Raw genomic sequence first — 20,096 nt, forward strand, 5'->3', positions numbered from 1 at the left:
TAAAGAGGTCACAAGGGAGAATGGGTGGTCTCCTAGGGATTCCTGCCTGCTGCACCCTGCCCCCCTACAATTCGTGGTGAAAAGAACCACCTCCCAAGGTGTTTTGGATGGAGACAGGTGGCTGTGCTCTGCGCCTTGAGTCAATGATGGGGAGAAGTAGCAGAGTGGAAGCCACTTGGTGGCTCCTACTGGAGTCCCCAGACCATGACCTATGTCTATCACTCCCTTCCCATCTGCTCTGTCTGAGTTTACTACACCCAGACACCTCTCATACCTCTTCTATGCAAGGAAAGTTTATTCAGTCTGGTTCTCTGTGCCTTCTGCCTGTCAGGGATCTGTTCTATTTAGAGTCCATCAGAAGCATTCTTGATTATTCCCTGATGGAGTGAAACTGTTAGGTTGAACTACATGAAATTGACCATTCTCTAGGTCAGAAATGGTTGAATATCAGCAGTTTCATGTGGCTCCACCTAACAAATAATGGGGGTAGACGAAAATCATTACATGACCTTCATGTATCATTTTTCCTATCATTTTTTCAGCACCTGACACCATATGTTTATTATTCATCTTTCCCTCTAGAATATAGGCCATGTGAGGGTAAAGACCCTATCTGCCACTTTATCCCTAACACTCACAACAGTGCATGGCCCGTAGTTGCTCCGTCAGTATTTATTTTTAAAGTTTCTTTTCTTTATTTTGAGAGAGAGAGCGAGAGCGTGAGTGCATGAATAGGGGAGGGGCAGAGAGGGAGAGAGAATCTCAAGCAGGCTCCACTGTCAGCGCAGAGCTGGACACGGGGCTCGATATCACAAACTGTGAGATCATGACCTGAGTTGCAATCTAGAGTCGGACACTTAACCGGCTGAACTAGCCAGTCAGTATTGTTTAGCAATTGCATGAACATGATCGTTCAAAGGAAGAGAGATATTGGAATTCTTGATCAAAATCTCTATAGTTGTCAAGAGTCCCTGTGCTTGGAGGTAATGACTTGAGAAAATGGCTGTAATATGCTTGTGTTTGATAAAGCAGAGTACATGGGATGCCTGACTAGCTCAGTCAGTAGAGAGCGCATGGAACTCTTGACTTCAGGGTGGTGAGTTCAAGTCCCACATTGGGTGTGGGGCCTACTTAAAAAAAAAAAGTATAGCAGAGTATAAAACTCCGTATTCAGACTAATCCAAATTTATTAAGTATCAAAGATGGTGCTGGAAAGAAATGTCTGACTTGGGCGTTAAGCCTTGGATTAATTTGTTACTTAGATGGTGTAACTGTGGTGTTTGCCAGATATTTTCCTCACATATATATAGCAAATGTAGATGTTTCCCATACTGGCTCTTTCAAGAAAGCAGTTGGGGTGATGGAGAAGAGAAAGAGAACAAGCGTTGCCCTCCTATGTGGTTTCATTCCGTCGTAGCACTCCTTAGCTGTGTAACCTTAACGCCTTCTGATACCTGTTTTCTTTTATGTGAAGTGGGGATAACCTGACTCCTTGCTCTTACCTTGGAAATTCAGAGTCTAGCAAGTGCCTTTTATCTAGCACGTACTACCTTCCCAGTACTTGGGTGCCATTATTGTGCTTGTGGCATGTTGGTTGGGTGGGTCTGTAGTTAACATTATTTGGTAACAATAGAAGAGACTTTCTCTTAAGGGAATATCATTTAGAAGAAATCTGAAGTTTTATGTTGATGACATATTGCAATGATGACATTTTGGATTTATTGGGCTAGATAAGATACTAAAGCTAATTTTACTTATTTCTTTTACTTTTTTTTAATGTGTTAGAAAACGTAAAATGACTAAGTGGCTTGTATTATACTGCTATTGGACAGTGTTTCTGAATAATGCTGCCACTAGCTGGGCCAGTTAACCAAGCTTGGGTATGTACCTGAGTCACTGTGAGTAGGTTTATGTCATAGGAGAGGAGAATCGGTACTTTTTACCTTATGAGTAATGGCCTTCGTGTATTTAAGGTAAACCTTGGTGTGTTCAGGCAGGCACCTGATGCGTTCTCTGGGTGATGGCCTCAGACACAGAATGGTGAGCGAGCGGCTGTGCTGTTTGCAGCTTGAGGTTCCCATAGCCACCCACCCAGCCTCAGCTTGGGTGACAAAATTGCAACATTCTGCAAAGCCACCCAGTGGGTGATAGCCACGGGGACAGGAGCCCTGGATTATGAGGTTTTCTCTTGGCTCTGTTTATCCTCAGCCAAATCAGCAGCCCGTTGCCCTCTCTTAAATCCAGGTTGAGCCCCACCATTACTTAGGCTCTTTCTCTCTGCACTACATATGGATTCTTCTACAGGGACTGATCTAGAAACATATTTTTGCTTACTGCTGTCACTTTGTCGGCACATTATCTTAGAAAAAATATCCTTGTCCTAAAGTGGTCATCAGAGGATTAAGTGGGATTGTTTTAATATCCCTAACAGAAACTTGTGATAAAGAATCAGGAAGGAGTAGTGTGGCTATTCTTACTTAATAGATGGCAGAACTAAAACACGTCATTTTCTCTGCCGTCCATAGAAAAAGTGCCCAGCATAGAGAAAACCACCACCAGCCTGGCTTATCAGCCATGCCTACCTTAGAGGCCATTAAGGTTAAGAGTGACAGCAGGCTCTGATTTTATGGTGGTTTTTAAAATGTTAGATTTCTACCCTAAAAATGGAATACACCCTTAAAGGAGTATGATGGACTAGAAGCTCTTTTAAGAAAATAAGCTCATTGTCCTCTTTTTTTTTTTTTTTTTAAGTTTATTTATTTATTTTGAGAGAGACAGCATGAGTTAGGGAAGGGCAGAGAGAGAAGAAGAGAGAGAGAGAATCCCAAGCAGGCTCCACACTGTCACCGCAGAGCCCCGTGTGGGGGTTGAACTCACAAGCTGTGAGATTGTGACCTGAGCTGAAACCAAGAGTTGGACGCTTAACTGACCGAGCCACCCAGGTGCCCCGAGCTCATTGTCTTCTGAAAGTAATTTTTTTCTCTCCAGCTGTGTTCCAGCCTGTGAAAAGTTGAAAGCCTGGGCCTGAGAGAAGGGGAATCCTGGGTGTGGCTGACATGGAGAGAGCAGGACAGCAGACAGGTGGGGAGGGGAGTGGCTCCAAGTATTTTTGGGGTGTGTGCAGTCATGCATCTCTTTCTCAGACATGCAAAGAAATGCCTTAGCAAATATTTAAAGTGAAAATAATATCTTGTGCTTATGATTAGGGCAGCTGTGGAAAGCAAAATGGATGGTCTAGAATTTAAATACCAGAAGAATGTGTTGGTTTTGTCATTTTCCTATTCTTCCTACACGGTGACAGGTTTCTTCACTCTTCCCTTGCCCTGGGTCCTGGGCTTCAGGCACAACGCTCTTCACAAACCAGTTACAAATGGCGTTCTACAAGTACTGAGAACTTGTGGGAGGTTCGTCCACAGTAAGTTTTTTCAGTGCCTCGTGCCTTCTGATGGAACTGGGTTTGATTGATCCATTTCTTCTACCTTGATGGAGGTTCTTGTTGTCAGAGCCACAGGTCATTTGACAGTTCGGGATAAAACATGGTTAAGAATGGGACTTGTTTCACTCCTTGACGGTCATTCCGTGGTCCCTTTGAACTAGGGAAGGAGTTTGATCTTTCTGTCTGTCTTAAGAGACTGTTGAGAGGCTGTTTATACTTTAAAAGGATCTCACAAGGGAGATGCTCCGAGATTCATAATTTGGGGGTTCTTCTGTGATGCAAACTCTTGTGTGTGTAGCGTATACCTGTCACCCCGAACTACTGACTCTCCATGTCGTGCCTGGTACACATGGGTAGAGGATTCCAGCAGTTCCATACATGACTCTTCTCTTCACCATCGATCCTGATAGTTACTGAAAGGAATTGAATTCTCTATATGTGGGTACGCTATTTGGAAAGATGCCCACGTTCTATTAAGTTTTTGTTTGTTTTTTTGTTTGTTTGTTTGTTTTTTAAGATGCAGATTAGTAGGACCCATTAAACTGCTATAGCTATCGGAACTATCTCGAGCTGGGGCTAGCAAACATCTGTGAAGGACAAAGATGAGATTCTTACTTTCTAATAGTGGCTTTTATCAGGAATGTTATGCAGATAAGGATTTTTTTTTTTAAACAATTAAGAAAAATACAATAAAAAATTTGAGATGAAAAACAGGGTGTGATTCCTACTGCCAGATGTTTTCTGCAAAATGCCGTTAACATGTTAGCCTGTTAACGTTTGAGGCCCCCAGTTAGGTTCTGGTGGAGAATGCAGTGGGAGAAGCCCCGGCTTAGAAGTGAGAACGTCCAGAATTGTTCCCTGGCTTTGCCCCCAAACTCTTTTGTCACTGAGTGTCCTCATCTGCAAAATGAGGGTGCTGGATTGGTTCTTGAGTTGATAGCCTCCCTCTTCTTAGCGTTCTTTTTTCACTACGTCAGGGAAAGGTTTGAGTAATGTGGCTGTGATGCTTGCTTGCTTACTCATCAGGAAAGTCCCGCTGTAAACACAGTGGTAAGGGATTATGTCAGTTTATTTCCCCCTCCCAAAGCCCTGGGCTTCCCCCCTTGAGGTCATGGTATAATATTGTTTGAACGGGCCCCTGCCAAGGACTGACCCGGAGGTTGAGGTGTGCTCTGCTGTCCATTATATCACCAGTCTTTGAACTTCTGGGTCATGGCGTGGATTTTTATCGGTACTAATGGGGCTTCTGGTAAAGGATTTCACAGGAAGCCCTCCCTTAGCCCTTTTTCCATGCCCGTGAGCAGCTATTTCAAACCCTGACTGCTTCCTGCCCCTCTCCTTCACTCTTAGTTGAGAGCATTACTTCTTTATGAAAAAAACAGAAGCTATTAGGCATAACTTACCATGTTCCTTCCCCTCCCTCTCATCAGTTACTTGTGTGCCCAGCCTTTACCATCTTCCTGCCCACCTGTCCAGGAAGCAGGGGCAGCTATACCCATGTTCCTGAGAGTTTCCTCATTCTGCTCCGCAACCTAGTTCCCTTATTACTGCCTCGCTTCATATCCCTTCTCTTATTAAAAATGCTGATAAGCTTCCAATTTGGGGGTTATTACCAAGTGCCACAAATCCTTTAATCCTGTTCATCACGTACAAGTGTAATTTTCTCAGTTTATGGTTGAAGAGACTTAAAACTCAAAGATATTGGTCATTACTCTCTAGTAAGTGGGATCCATGGAGTTTGAAGTCCAGTTAGCATCCAGAGCCTGTGACCTCACCCACCCTTCACACACAGACTTCCCAGCTGTGCCTTCCCCCTTCAGATCCCACTGGCCACTAGATACAGGACAGGGTCCCAGAGATACCTCACACTTTGTAATTCAAGATTAAATTACCCCCCTTGGATGTCTTCTAACCCCACACTCTCACCCCACCTGAGCTCTTCCTTCCCTGCTTGGAAAATTCCTAAGTTGATCATACCCATGGTACTGCCTCAACCTGGCAGTCAGTGCCATGGCTCTGGGTCACCCCTGCATGGAGAGTCCATCCTCAGGTCATACCTGTGTGTGCTTTGAACCACCCTCTGTTCTCTGTCAACCACTTCCCTCACATCCCTCCTCTCCAGTGTGTCTCCTGCAAAGCTGGTTTCCAGACTACTCCCAGAAAATAGAACAGAAACAAAGACATGATCAGAAAAGTGCTGGAAACAAAGCATCCACTACTCTCTGGGAGCACTCGCTTAGGGTTGTCACACAGTGGTGATTAGTACCAGCTCAGACCCACAAGGCTGAGTTAACAATACAGCCTGGGGAGAAGGAATGTCCTAATAAGCTCTTTGTTTGGGAGGGGCCAAGATGGCAGAGCAGCATGGAAGGTTTTTTTGCCTCTCTCATCCCTGAAATGCAGCTAGATCAACACCAAACTATTTTGCACACCTAAAAACTGATCTGAGGATTAACACAACAGGCTGCACAACTTGAAGCACAGAACTTGGCAGTTGCATGGCACACAGAAGTGAACTAGGGGAGAGAGAAGCCGTAGAGGGTAGAGAGCTGATTTTGCTTGCGGAGAGATGATGGAGACTGTGGTGGGGGAGAGAATACAGGAAAAGCACTCCCCCCGAAAGCAGCTGGAGAGAAAGAGAAAGAGTGGAAACACCTCTAAGGGGCTTAACAAGAAATGGAGAAAGGAGAAAATACAAAGAAGAGGGTTTAAATACCGTTAAGACACTATAAACAGGGGAGTGCAGAGTCTGAAACTCCGCAGCTTGATACCTGTTGGAGCTGTAGTGGGAAAGGTGAATTCCTAGGAGCAGACAGCAGGGTCTGAGGGGTCCTCAGGCCACATGAGGAGAAGTGGTTCCCTTGCTGAGAGGACATTTGGTAGAGGTTGTGCGGCCTCCCCACAGGCAAAGGTCCCAGTGGACCCCGGAGAACAGCTACATTTGCTGGTGTTGGAACAAGGATGTTAAAGGTGAAGCCTGGCACCGGATGTGTGTTGTGATTTACCATAATCCCTGGAATGCTGCTGCTACACGATCTGAACTTTTTCTGGGGCAGGCTGGCACCTGGCCATTGCTCGGTGAGACCCTCCCCCAGAGGATTGGAGTGGGTCAAAGCCACAGGGCCCTCAGAAGTGAGGGGTTTGGAAACACAGCTCCATTTGAGATAAAGCTCAGGAGGGAGGTGCCACCTGGCAGGCTGATTGACGGCTTGGTCATGGACAGTGTAGAAGAGGGGAGTGGACGGAAGCTGGAGACAAAGGAGGGGCGCTTGATTGCCTGTTGGGGAGAGCACAGAGTTCTGATACTAGAGACTGGGTAGCTGGGTGACACCATTTTCACCCTTCCTGTGCATGCACCACAAATGATCCACCCTGGTAAACTCAGCACCATCTAGTGGAGAACAGAGCCATTATACCAAACCCCATCCAACTGTGCCAACTGTGCTCTAGAGGAACACCACACGTCTCTGCCTGCTTAGTTTAAGACCATAAAGTGCTTCATAGTTTGACTTCCAAGAGAAACTGGACATAATTCCAATCATATTTCATTCTGTTGGTCCGTCTATTCAATTTTTTTCTTCTCTTATTCTTGAATACATAAAGAGAAAAATTTATTTTTATTTTCCATATTAATAAAAATTTTTCTTTAATTTTTTCTACTATACTTTTACTTTTTTGTAAATTTTTTACTTCTATTTTACTTCGTCATTCCATTTTATTCTTTTTTATTGTATTTATGTTTTTAAATTTTCAAACGTTTTCCTTTTTTCCTTTTTTTTCTTTTCCTCCCTTTTTTCTCTATTCTGTCCAGCTTCTTTCAACAACTAGACCAAAACACACCTAGGATCTTCAGTTCTTTATTTGATTTTGTGGTGTTTTTAATATTTCAATTTTTATTTTATTAATTCTTTTTCTTCCTCCAAAATGACAAAATTCACCCCAAAAGAAAGACCAGGAAGAAATGACAGTCAGGGACTTAATCAGCACAGATACAAGCAAGATGTCTGAACCAGAATTTAGAATCATAATAATAAGAATGCTAGCTAGGGTTGAAAAAAGCATAGAATCCCTTTCTGCAGAGACAAAAGAAGTAACATCTAGTCAGGACAAAATTAGAAATGCTATAACTGAGATGCAATCTCGAATTGATGTCACAAGGGCAAGGATGAAAGAAGCAGAACAGCGTATCAGCGATATAGAAGACAAATTTATGTAGAATAATGAAGCAGAACAAAAGAGGGAAACTAAGGCAAAAGAGCATGATATAAGAATTAGAGAACTCAGTGACTCATTAAAAAGGAGTAACATCCAAATCATAGGGGTACTAGAAGATGAAGAGAGAGAAAAAGGGGTAGAAGGCTTATGTGAGCAAATCATAGCAGAAAACTTTACTAACCTGGGGAAAGACATAGACATCCAAATCCAGGAAGCACAGAGAACCCCCTTTAGATTCAACAAAAACCCAATCATCAACAAGGCATATCATAGTCAAATTCACAAAATACACAGACAAGGAAAGAATCATGAAAGCAGCAAGGGAGAAAGAGTCCTTAACCTACAAGGAAAGACAGATCAGATTTGCAACAGACCTATCTACAGAACTTGGCAGGCCATAAGGAGTGGCAGGATATATTTATTGTGCTGAATCAGAAAAATACGTAGCCAAGAATTCTTTATCCATCAAGGCTGTCATTCAAAATAGAAGGAGAGAGAAAAAAAATTCCCAAACAAAAACTAAAGGAGTTTGTTACCACTAAACCGGCCCTGTAAGAAATTTTAGGGGGGAACTCTCTGAGGGGAGAACTGTGTACAAGGTAGCTCATGCAGAGATACTGGTTGTACCCTTTTTAATTACCCATTTTTTGTATAATAAATATACTGGCCTATCTGTGGCTTTCTATTTAGCACTTTAAACAAATAGATTTTTATGTCCTGATCTAGAAAAATCGTCGAGATGTACCATTAACTAAAAAAAAGAGATATGATTAACTAAATCAAGCATTTTGTGAGTCCATATTATATACATTTATATATTCTTTAACACAAAGAAAATACGTTTGTATGACTGTAGGAATTCTAGAAAAAGAACAGTTTTTCTTTTTATTCTATTCTAGTTCACAACATGCGGTTTTCCCTTTTCACCATCTCTCTCTTATCTTTCCATACGTGTAGTCAGATACCATCACTTTCTTCCTAACAGCTATACGCTCTTCCATTGTTGGGTATGTGATTTATTTAAGTTGCCTTCTAAGTGAGAAATTTGTTTTCAGTTTCCTGTTTGTATTAACTGGTTCAGTTAACATTGGTGTGTCCAGTTGTCTTTGTATTTGTGTGAACATCCCTGTAGGATAAATTGCTAGCACAGCTTCTGGGCATCAAGGTGGCTGTGACAGACCTACATAGAACACCTCCACTTTCCCTCAGAGCCCAGGCTGTAATGAAAAGAGGGACTGGGAGGTTTTTTTGTTTGAATTTGGTTTCTCAGAAACTGAGTTTGTCTCTTCCCATGCACATTATTGTTTGGATATCTTTTAAGTTATGTGGGTGGAATCATTTCCCCAAAGCCATGCTCCTTATGAGTAGTCGTTGGCCCTGCTTTGCCAGTATATTCATTGACTCATGTTCCTGCATGCTGAGGCCTGTTGGGGACATGTGCCTCCTCAGAGATGTGCAGTTAGGTTTGCTTCTGCTGTAGGACAAGTTGTTTGCAACTCAGCGTTTCTTCAAAAGAAAATTATTAACAAATGACTGTCCTACGGCTGATTTAAGAGTCTTGATTCAGAAACAACCTACCAGTCCATCTTTTTCTAGGCTTTTCCCTATTTTGTGTGTGAAAGTGCCTTGGCAGTCTTGAAGTCATTTTTCTTGCCAGTACACAACACAATTTTGCCTCCTTCACTCTACCATGGGCAGTTTTTTGTTTGTATGTACACATAACGTCTCTTAGCATGTATTCGGGTTTGATAGCCTCACACAGTTTTTTGTGCACCTTTGCCTTGAGGTCCACACACACGTCAGGCTCTGAGGTTGGCACGTGGCAAGTACAGAAGTAGATTTTCCCTGAACAGTAGTTGCTAGTGCTGAGCACTTGCTTCATGTGTCTCATTCAGTCTTCACATCAACCTTGGAAGGCAGGTTGTATTACTTCTCATTCTGAATATGAGAAAACAGATAAAAACTGAGGTGCATAGACATCAGATTGACTTTCCTAGAGGCATAGAGTTCTTGAGTAAGCGGTAAAGCCAGCCAGATCAGTCACTTCAAGAGTCTTTCTGCCAGGTGGGGTCCTAAGCTAGTGGGGAAGTGAAATGATAATCCTCTTGCCTAGCTGGGAAGGTTTGCTAACTGTAGCAAGAGTTGGGACAGCCTTCAGCGTCATTTCTTTATTACTTGCAGAAACCAGAACTCAGTTGACTGTATCTTAAACCATGTGAGCATATGTATTAGTGTCCTGTTGATGCTGTAACAAATTACAGTTGACCCTTAAACAACATGGGGGCTAGGAGTGCTGACTCCTCTTGAGTTGAAAGCCCATGTATAATTTTTAACCTCCCAAAACTTAACTACTAATAGTCTACTGTTGACCAGAAGCCTTTGATAACAGTCATTTAACGTGAATTTTATCTGGTATATGTATTATGTACTATAGTCTTACCATAAAGTAAGCTACAGAAAAGAAGGTGTCATTAAGAAAATTCTAAGGAAGGGGCGCCTGGGTGGCTTAGTCTGTTGAGGATCTGACTCTTGATTGTGGCTCAGGTCATGATCTCACAGTTTACAAGCGTAAGCCCCATGTGCTTATAGCGTGGAGCCTGCTTAGGATTCTCTGTCGCGCGCGTGCACATTCTCTCTCTCTCTCTCTCTCTCTCTCTCTCTCTCTGTCAAAAATAAATAAATAAAAACATTTAAAAAAAAGAAAATCATAAAGAAAATACATTTATATACTTTACTGTACTTATCAAAGAAAATGTACTCCACTCTTGTCCCCTATGATTATAAACCCCCATTGCCCTTGGTCAGCATTTCCTTCAGCATTAATCATGCCTTATTTTATGCTGGACAGGAGTATTGCTATTTATAGCAATTGAAGTTTAGGTCATTAAATGTTTCATTGAATGTACTGACACTTAAGTTATATGAAACACCACGGATAGGTGGGCAGGTGTGTGAAGCAAGGTATTTCTCATTAGCTCCTTTCTTTGCTGGATCTCGACAGCCTAGCCCTGAAACCATTGGAAATATTAGTATTAAAGTCTTCATTGCCTCCTCAGGGCTGTCCCCTTCACTTGCCCCTGCAGGCTTGAGTGCTCTGAGGCTCCAGCCTCAACCACAGCTTCTCCTTGGTGCTGGCTCTCTGTTCCATCTCCAGCCCAGACCTCACTTCCGAGCTGCTGGCATTTGTCTGGACATCTTGATTGACTTAATCCTCATAATACCTGTATAAATGGGTGGATAAACTACATTTTATGATTGGAAATGGAAAATCAAAAAGATACGGCAATTTGCTCTAAGCCATATAGCTAGTGGTTAAAGAGCTTTATTTAAAGTGAAAAATGTAAAATCTTCCACTTGACAGAGGAAATGAAAACTATAGTTAATAATATCACATGTATATGACATAACATAAAGCATAACTAATACATGTTTTGTCTTAAGATAGAAGTTCAGAACAGAGAGGAGTGATTAGGCAAAGAAGGGGTAGAAATAGAGGAGAGGGGGACAGAGATACGGTGTGGGTTCTATTGCGTGGACATTGGGGTATAGCTGCTAGAGGTTTTTGTGGCCCTGTTTTTGTACTCGATCATGGTTGTAAATGGGGATATTGCTAATACTTGACTCATGGAAGGCAGATACCAAGCCAGAGCTGGAGTACGTGGCACCATTTTATTGGTTAGTTTTACAAAAAGAGAAAAGCCTCTGCTTATATGGGCTGGAACAGTCATTTGACCTGTTCTTCAACCCCATCTGGAATTGCTTTGGAGTTAACTTAGCCTTCCCCTGAGACACATGACAAAAGGTTGGGAGGAGTACAGGCTAGGTTTTCATCCCCGCAAAGCACGGAGGCCTCCTTACTGAGCCAGGTGGCTTTGGTGCCAGCTAGTGTCCCTGTTTGGTATGTGACAGGATGAAAGTAACATTAATTTTGGTAGGCGGACCCACCAGCTGTATAAACTGAACTAGTATATTCTCCATGCTGTTTCCTTCTCTCCCGTCCCCGGAAGTAGACATTAAGTGATCTACCTTCCCCTGTTTTCCCTTGGTCTGGCCCTCTCCAGCCCTCCCCTCTGTAGGAAAGATGAAGAGTCTCTTTCCTGTATTACTCATGAGTTCAAGTTGAGAACAATATAAAGGACATAGAAAGTGCTTTATTCTGAAAACTTTGGGTGAAAATTGCAGGGTGATTTGGCTCTGGCTCTGGGTTAATTTTAACCTCTTCTTTGTGGATTCAAAAATGTTTTACCAAAAAGTTGAACTAAGAGAGTTCAGAACTAATTATGATGGGTAGAGCAACAAGCTAAATGGGGTGGCAAAGAGATTCCCAAAAGTGGAGCAGGACAAATGGCTGCTTTTTCAGTGGGCCAAAGGCATGAAAAAATAAGATTGGGGGTAGAGGGCAGAAATTACTTTCATTAGAGACAGGTCAATCAAATGCAAGTTTAGGACCTCATCTGGAACTTGAAACTAAAAAAGCATTTGTTTAAAAAAAAAAAAAAAGGGCCTGGGTGGCGCAGTCGGTTAGGCGTCCGACTTCGGCCGGGTCACGATCTCGCGGTCCGTGAGTTCGAGCCCCGCGTCGGGCTCTGGGCTGATGGCTCGGAGCCTGGAGCCTGTTTCCGATTCTGTGTCTCCCTCTCTCTCTGCCCCTCCCCCGTTCATGCTCTGTCTCTCTCTGTCCCAAAAATAAATAAAAAACATTGGAAAAAAAAAATTTAAAAAAAAAAAGGGACATTTTTGAGGGCATCAAGGAAATTTGCATGTGGTCTGTGTATTAGTTGGTGCTGAGGAATTAATTTTAATCAGATGTGATAATGACATTGCAGTGAAAAGTACACATATTTTGGTCCATCTAATGAGGGGTAAAATGACAAAGTCTGAGATTTGCAATCATGGAAAAGCTAACAGATGAGGCAAGCTTGACAACATTTGAATTGTTGAATCCAGGTGATGGATATATATGGGGTTCACTGTACAGTCCTCTACATCTATAATGATTGGGGATTTTATAGTGACTTCTTAAGTGGTTTACCCAGCCTCCTGAGCCCAAAGTTGAGCTGTGCCTACAGTCCACTTTGGTTGTCCTGTCATAGTCACCAGACCTGGTGGGAAGCATTTTGCCACCAACCCAGAGCCAAAAAAGCCAAATACCATTCCAGAGTGGCTTTTCCAATAGTTGCCTTCACCATATCCAGAGCTATTGATTCTGGAGCAGGCACCAAGATGCTGACCTAGATAAAGTTGATTCACCCAGCCGCCAGAGGATGGAGTGATGGCTTTTAAAAAAGATTTTTTTTCACTTTATTTTATAGGACCACCATAAGGCCTCAGACCTTCTATGATGGAAGTCACTCCTGTGCCAGAGGAGTATGCCATATTCCCATGGCTGAGCCGTTCTGCCCCAAAACGAGAGAGGTTTGTAGTCTTTCTAGAAGGTGCGCTAAAATAAGTTGTAAGGGCTTGGGGTGGCATCTAGAGTTAGACTAATTGGCTAAGCACATGGTCCCTCTTCCACCTCTCAAGCTTGCTTCTTGGGCAAGGTTTCACGAAGAGTTTCTCTGTGTCAGTAATGCCTCTCAGTCATTTATAAGCTGAATCACTCAAAGATGTAAGCTACTTTTTATAGGACTTGATTTTGCTGTCAGAAAACCTTTTTTTAAGTTTATTTATTTTGAGAGAGAGGGTGCATGTGCACACAAGCAGGGAAGAAGCAGAAAGAGGGAGAGAGAGAATCCCAAGCAGGCCCTGAGCTGTCCGCATGGAGCCCGACTCAGGGCATGACCCCATGAACCATGAGATCATGACCTGAGCTGAAACCATGAGTCGGATACTTAACTGACTGAGCCACCCTGGTGGCCCAGAATACCTTTTAAATAATTTAGTGTAGGACAGCGTATTAGTCAAGGATGTATAGTCTAGAACAAGATTACCTTGGTTCTGGGATCAAACCTCTGCTCTTCTGCTTAGTTGTGTTTTGTTGGACAACTTCTTAATGCCTCTGAGCCTCAGTTTCCCCACTTGGAAAATGAAGATAATGATAACATGTACCTGATAGAAATGTGTGAGGGATAGATAGGTTATTACTCATAAAGTGCTTTGAACTATACCTGTTATGAGACATCCAATGAGTGGTAACTGCTTTTATGAATTAAGTTATTAGTGATAATCTGTAAATTTTCAGAATGGCATCATTGACTTTTAAGATGAGTTTGGCTATTACTGTCCAGCCTCCTTTCCAGGATTATAGTAAAATCTCAGAACTACGGGGATAGCCCTACAAATGCCAGTGGAAGTACCTAACCATGCCACTCATTCAGATAATTTCAATACCTACATACGGAAAGTAAAAGAACTTTTATGTTCAACCCTGCATAATTGTGTAAAAATAGGTTCCGTGTGGTTAACAGCAAGGGCATCTTAACCTCACTGTGATCTCAAAATTCTAGAATCTGAAACCAGGAGTTGCGGGGGATCGGGGGGCAGGGAAGCCATTTCAGATATACCACTGCTTGTTGGTTCCCTCTGATTTCTGTGAAAGTAATTTTTTATTTGTTTTAAAAAAATGGAAGGTTAAGTTTGTATTTTTGTATTTGGATGTATATGTTTCTGGGTAGTTAGCAGCAGAATATATCAAAATGTTGGTGCTAGTCTTCCCTCTGAAACACAGATCTGTCCACATAATGAATTTGTTTTCCAGGGTTAATTAGATGTATATAAAATTCTCATCCATTTCCAAATGGGGGCAGCTTGGGAAGAAATAGACTAGGGAGAGATACGCTTGAGATCTTGTCCCACAGAGAAAACACTGATTTACAGTACTAGGAGTAGAGGTGTAGGGTAAGGGAAATACTAATGATGTCTTCAGAACTCATGCAAATGTGGTGGCTTGGTGATAGTTTCCAGTAACAGAGTTTGGCCTCCCTTGAGACCACATTAACTCAGCAGTTATTGGTCTAGCCAAGTCAAGGGACCCCCCCAACATTTAGAGTGCTAGGAAAGGCAGTTTAAGAAAATGGGAAAGAGGTGCCTAGGTGGTTCAGGCAGATGAGCGTCCAATTCTTCATTTCAACTCAGGTCATGATCCCAGAGTTGTGGGATGGAGCCCCCACGTTAGGCTCCACACTGAATGTTGAGCCTGCTTGGGATATTCTCTCTCTCCCTCTGTCCCACTCTCTCCCTCTCCCCATTCCCAACCCCCTCCTCCTCTTGTGTGTGTTCTCTAACTAAAAAAAAGAAAAAAGAAAAATAAACCTTTGGAATATAACTTTATTCCTACATACTCTGAGAGATTTGTAAATATTGTCCAGAAATGTAAAGAGTAGATGGTGCTGCCCCTTGGTAATTATTACTTTAACTTTGAACATTCACATGACTTTTCATGTACTGATGAGGAAGAATTGTCAAGTGGCAAACAAGGTGTGAACAATGGTTGTACTGCTCTACCACTTGTGTTATAAAGAGGTAAATACGAAAATATTTACATGCAAATAGAGTCTTTTTGGAAAACTGACCCAAAAAACTGGTGATTTCCCTTGGGGAGGTGAATTGGTTCACTAGGACATGGGTGGAAAAAATACTCGTCACAGAATAATATCCTTTTGTAGTGTTTATCTTTTGTCCCATGTCACTTGTACCCCCAAAATATTTTCACTTCATGTCGTTTTAGGAGGTAATCTGAAGACACAGTCTTTGCAAGTTCTAACACATAAAATATATTTAGCTTGGTGATCTAATATTGCTGATAATATTTGAAGGATGGTGGTAGGTTCAGGAATTCCATCATGATTGCTCAAAACATGTAAATGAAAGCATCTTGACCTCAGACCCAGAGATCTCTCAGTCAGCCTGTGGTTTGTATCTCTGGTACATAGTGTTGAAGTTCTCTGTTCTTGTGGGGGGTGCAAAGTGACGAGACCCCAGGGTCTGTCACTGTAGCTGGTCCACACCCAAAGAAGCCTTCTCTTCTTCCTCCTCACCATCATGCACCCACCTCCCAGAGTGACGTGAGAACTTAACACGCCATAATCCAGTGTACCAAGTGGTTGTGCTATTCCTTCACTCATCTCTAGAGGTGCTCAAGTTTGGCCAGACATACAGCTTAGTTATTCAGGATTTTAAAAGACATTTAATGAAGACAGGACTGGGCTGGCTATATCTTTTAAAAACAATTTTTTAAATGTTCATTCATTTTTGAGAGAGACACAGAGCACCAGCGGGGGAGGGACAGAGAGAGAGAGAGAAAAACAGAATCTGAAGCAGCCTCCAGTCTCTGAGCTGTCAGCACAGAGCCTGACGCAGGGCTTGAATTCACGAACTGGGAGATCATGACCTGAGCCGAAGTTGGATGCTCAACCAACAGAGCCACCCAGGCACCCCTAGGCTGGGTATATTCTTAATTTGGAGGTGGCGGGGGTAGGTAGGGGAAAGAGGAGTGATTTAGGCCTTTGAATTTATAACCTGTACTCTAGGGAAAAGTTTTTATTAAGCATACTCTTATTTTCAACATAATCTGGGATAAATAAACATGATATAACATCAACTGTTCACTGTCCTATGACTTGTCACGCTTCTAAATTTGGAGTTGCCAAGGCTCTTGCCAAAATTATTTAAGAAATAGGTTAATTTGCTTATGTGGTTCCGACACATGCAGGCTAGACATACTTTGGCCTAAATTGGAGACTTTATTGACATTGAGTCTCTCCATTTTATATTTAAAGCACCCCAGGAACCTTTGTCAATTATTTGGCAAACGTGTGTAGAAGGTGCCAAAATTAACAATTGTTAGAAGACCGGTTTGGCTTTTTACACAGTGTTTACAATATGCCCAACACAGTTCTGTAATGTATACTCCTTAGCTCCTTTAACCTGCACAACACTTCTATAATACAATCTTATTACCATTTTACAGATGAGAAAACAACATACAAAGATTAAGTGAATTTCTGGCAGTGCTTAAGTAGGTTAACAGTTAAGTTTAAAAGACTTAATTTTTTTTTTTAGGACTTCATTTTTGTTTTTAATTAAAAAGGAATGTTGAAGCACAGGCTAGAAATTAATAACCTAAAGGTTAGATGTGCATTATTAATTAGATACTGGAAAAACTGATCAGGCTTTTAAATAATGTTTTTAGGGGCGCCTGGGTGGCTTAGTCGGTTAAGCGGTCGACTTCGGCTCAGGTCATGATCTCACGGTCCGTGGGTTTGAGCCCCGCGTGGGGCTCTGTGCTGACAGCTCAGAGCCTGGAGCCTGTTTCAGATTCTGTGTCTCCCTCTCTCTGACCCTCCCCCGTTCATGCTCTATCTCTCTCTGTCTCAAAAATAAATAAACGTTAAAAATAAATAAATAATGTTTTTAAAATCCATGCATAGCCTTACCATTGAAAGAGATGCCATGATAAATTTATCCCTAGAGAGAAAAAACCTGCACAGCCTCATTCTGTTTCTGTATGTTTGTGGAAGAGGCAACAGGCAAAAGAGATTATGAAGAAATCATCTTCTAGCCAAGAAAAGCTTTTACAATGGTCTTTAGATTGTGTATGAAAGACCTTTCAGGAGCTTGGAAACTGTTCCTAGCATGTCTTTGAGATGTGACTAGAATCAGAACCTTAGCTCAGCCTCTGGGGTGAAGAGCTCAGACTCAAATCCATATTCACAACCCAGCTTAGTCTCTTCAAGCTGTTAATAAATGAAATTAAAGTATAAAAACAAATGCCTAGTGTATAGAAAAAGCTCACTGTTTGCTTTTGTTGCTGTAAGCCATATGTGCAAGGCGCTGGGGGAACAGGATTATGTAAGGAAGGTGAGGATCCAGGAAACACATTTCCGTGATCTCCCAGGCTCTGTCTGAGGGCCTCCAGGTACTAGCCATTTATAGAAAAATACTTAAGTAATTAACTTGTTCAACATTGGGGAGAAAAAACCAATATTAAACTGTTACTTACATTTGTATGTTTTGAGTTTGTGACTCTGTGTTTTCTAGGTCCTCATAGAGACTGCTAAAAAGTTAGGGCTCCGGTGCCACTCAAAAGGGACAATGGTCACAATTGAGGGACCTCGCTTTAGCTCCCGGGCAGAAAGCTTCATGTTCCGTACCTGGGGGGCGGATGTTATCAACATGACCACGGTTCCCGAGGTGGTTCTTGCTAAGGAGGCTGGAATTTGCTATGCAAGTATCGCCATGGCGACAGATTATGATTGCTGGAAGGAGCATGAGGAAGCGGTAGGTGGAATTTCCTTCTGAATATATACGACCTGGGTTTCCGGGTGCCACGAGAGCCATTGAGAGGGTGCCTTAACCATTTGTTTCTACTGTATTAGTTCCAGAAAGCACCTTTCTACCAGGTCTTAAAGTCAGCTTTTTATATATGGTCAAATATTTTCTATATAGTTCTCATTGGAAGATACAAAATAGGTCTCCAGAGAGAAGAACAAGACACTTCTTTCCAAGGATCAACAGTAAACAGTACATTGTAGACATGTAGGTGCAGTGGGAATTCATTTTGAGACTTGCGCCTTATTTTTTATTTTTTTAATGTTTATTTTTGAGAGAGAGAGAGAATACAAGCAGGGGAGGGGCAGAAAGAGAGACACAGAATTCGGAGCAGGCTCTAGGCTCTGAACAGTCAGCACAGAGCCTGACCCAGAGCTCAAACCCACGAACCATGAGATCATGACCTGAGCAGAAGTCAGACGCTTACCCAACTGAGCCACCCAGGCACCCTGAGACTTGGGCCTTATTTTAAAGATGAAAGTGTGTTTTGGTTGTAATTTCCTTATCCTGCGCTACAGGTTGTTTGTTTTCAAAGGGAAAGACCTATTACCTCTTCCTGGTAAGAGGACTCTGTGTTCATATCTGTTTAACCTGCCATGACTGGATGGATGATGCTTGGTGCAGGAATATGACAGCAGACAGTCAAGCCTGTAAGGGTCTAACATTCTGAGTTTTTTGGGGGCTTAGGGAGGAAGTACAGAGGTTAAGCAGACCAATGTAAGAAAGCTCAGGCTTATAAAGAAATAGTATGGTGAGAAGTATATATCCAGTTGACTCAACCAAGCATTTGAAGTCTGGGAAGCCTTTCTGGTGTATGTGCGGTGGGAAAGGCAGGCATGCGTGGGTGGAGTGGAGAGGAGGGAGGGAGGCAGGCAGCGCCATGTAGGCTATATAAGGATTTCAGCGGGGAGGTTAGTAAGGAGTTCTGGGCAGGAAAGACGGCAAGGTCCAACTGGTATCTGAAGACACTGGACCACTTCAGTCAGGCTTCCAAAATAAATGTTCTCATTGTGAAAAACTTCAAACAGCTACAAAAGTAGAGAGTCTAGTATAATGAACCCCCGGTTACCCATCACCCACCTTTCCAGTTACCAGCTATGGCCAGTCTTGGGTCATATAAATATACCCCTACCCGCTTCTCTCTCCCCTGCCCTCATTATTTTGAGTAAATATTTTTCGAAAAGGAGTCTCTTTTATTTTTTTAAATAAAATAACAAAATAACCACAATACCATTATTGTACCCCAAAATACTGATATGAATTCCTAGTGTAATCAAATATCTAGACTGTTTACATTTTCCTTCCAGTCTTCTACAACCATTCACATCAGGGTCCCTTATAACCCATACATTGCATTTGAATGATATGCCTTTTTTTGTTTTGTTTTGTTTTGTTTTGAGAGAGAGCATGCAAGCTTGTGTGGGAAGGGCAAAGGGAGAGGGAGAGAGAATCTTAAGTAGACTCCACACTCAGCACAGAGCCCAACACGGGGCTCGATCTCACAACCGTGAGATCATGTGCTGAGCTGAAATCAAGAGTCAGACACTTAACCAACTGAGCCACCCGGGTGCCCCTGGAATGATACACCTCTTATATCTCTTTCAATCTAATATTCCCCTGTCTTTTCACTCCTTGGATTTTACTTGAAGAAACTGGATCATTTGTCTTGTCCTCTATCTCATTTTAAAATAGAGAAAGGGAGTGCTTGCTTCAGCAGCACATAGACTAAAATAGAGAAAGGGACAAAAGTACAGTCAAGGAGTTTTGAAGTAAAGAACAAGTACAGGGCTGGCTGTTCTGAGCACATGTAGGGGAACTGACATCTTCTCCAAGGTGACCCTTCCCACTACGTCAGAACTGCTTGTTTCACCGTCCATTTTCATACAAAACCGAATAAGATATTCTTGCTGTCTGTCCATCTGTGTATATGGGGTTTGGGTTATACTTGAACACAGGTTCCTTGTTTTGCATCAGTAGCTTGGTGTGTAAGAGACTTCCAGATCCTGACACAGCATAATCTCTGACTTGGCAGCTCTGGTCACCTAAGGGACAGCTCAGACTTGTGGTGTTGAGAAGCTGCCTCCAATTAGCAGGAGGCTCCAGCCCCTGCCACTACCCAAGAGCAGATTGCTTCCTGCCTGTGGCTTTCTGCTCAGTCTGGTAACATCGGTCTCCT

At 42.4% G+C, this 20,096-nt stretch overlaps 1 protein-coding gene and 1 long non-coding RNA gene across 6 annotated transcripts in view; one reads left to right on the top strand and one right to left on the bottom strand.

The window, feature by feature from the left end:
- Positions 1 to 20,096, top strand: part of LOC102955883 (methylthioadenosine phosphorylase) — a 41,754-nt gene that overhangs the window by 14,588 nt on the left and 7,070 nt on the right. For 2 of the 4 annotated variants that reach the window (XM_042963346.1, XM_042963344.1), the window contains 3 exons: positions 3,302 to 3,415; positions 12,964 to 13,066; positions 17,630 to 17,869. In XM_042963346.1, coding sequence (XP_042819280.1) covers positions 3,302 to 3,415; positions 12,964 to 13,066; positions 17,630 to 17,869 — 457 coding nt within the window. The remainder of the gene's footprint in view (positions 1 to 3,301; positions 3,416 to 12,963; positions 13,067 to 17,629; positions 17,870 to 20,096) is intronic. The other 2 variants (XM_042963345.1, XM_042963343.1) reach the window with 2 other exon arrangements.
- LOC122232930 overlaps positions 10,369 to 20,096 on the bottom strand; it is a 36,896-nt gene continuing 27,168 nt past the window's right edge. The window contains exons 1-3 of one of the 2 annotated variants that reach the window (XR_006210311.1): positions 17,592 to 17,667; positions 13,582 to 13,699; positions 10,369 to 10,872 (exon numbers count right to left, since the gene is read on the bottom strand). This is a non-coding gene — a long non-coding RNA (uncharacterized LOC122232930). Of the gene's footprint in view, positions 10,873 to 13,581; positions 13,700 to 17,591; positions 17,668 to 20,096 lie in introns of those variants that run through there. The other variant, XR_006210312.1, reaches the window with a different exon arrangement.

This window comes from Panthera tigris, chromosome D4, assembly GCF_018350195.1.
Source record: "Panthera tigris isolate Pti1 chromosome D4, P.tigris_Pti1_mat1.1, whole genome shotgun sequence".
NCBI classification, from domain to species: Eukaryota; Metazoa; Chordata; class Mammalia; order Carnivora; family Felidae; genus Panthera; species Panthera tigris.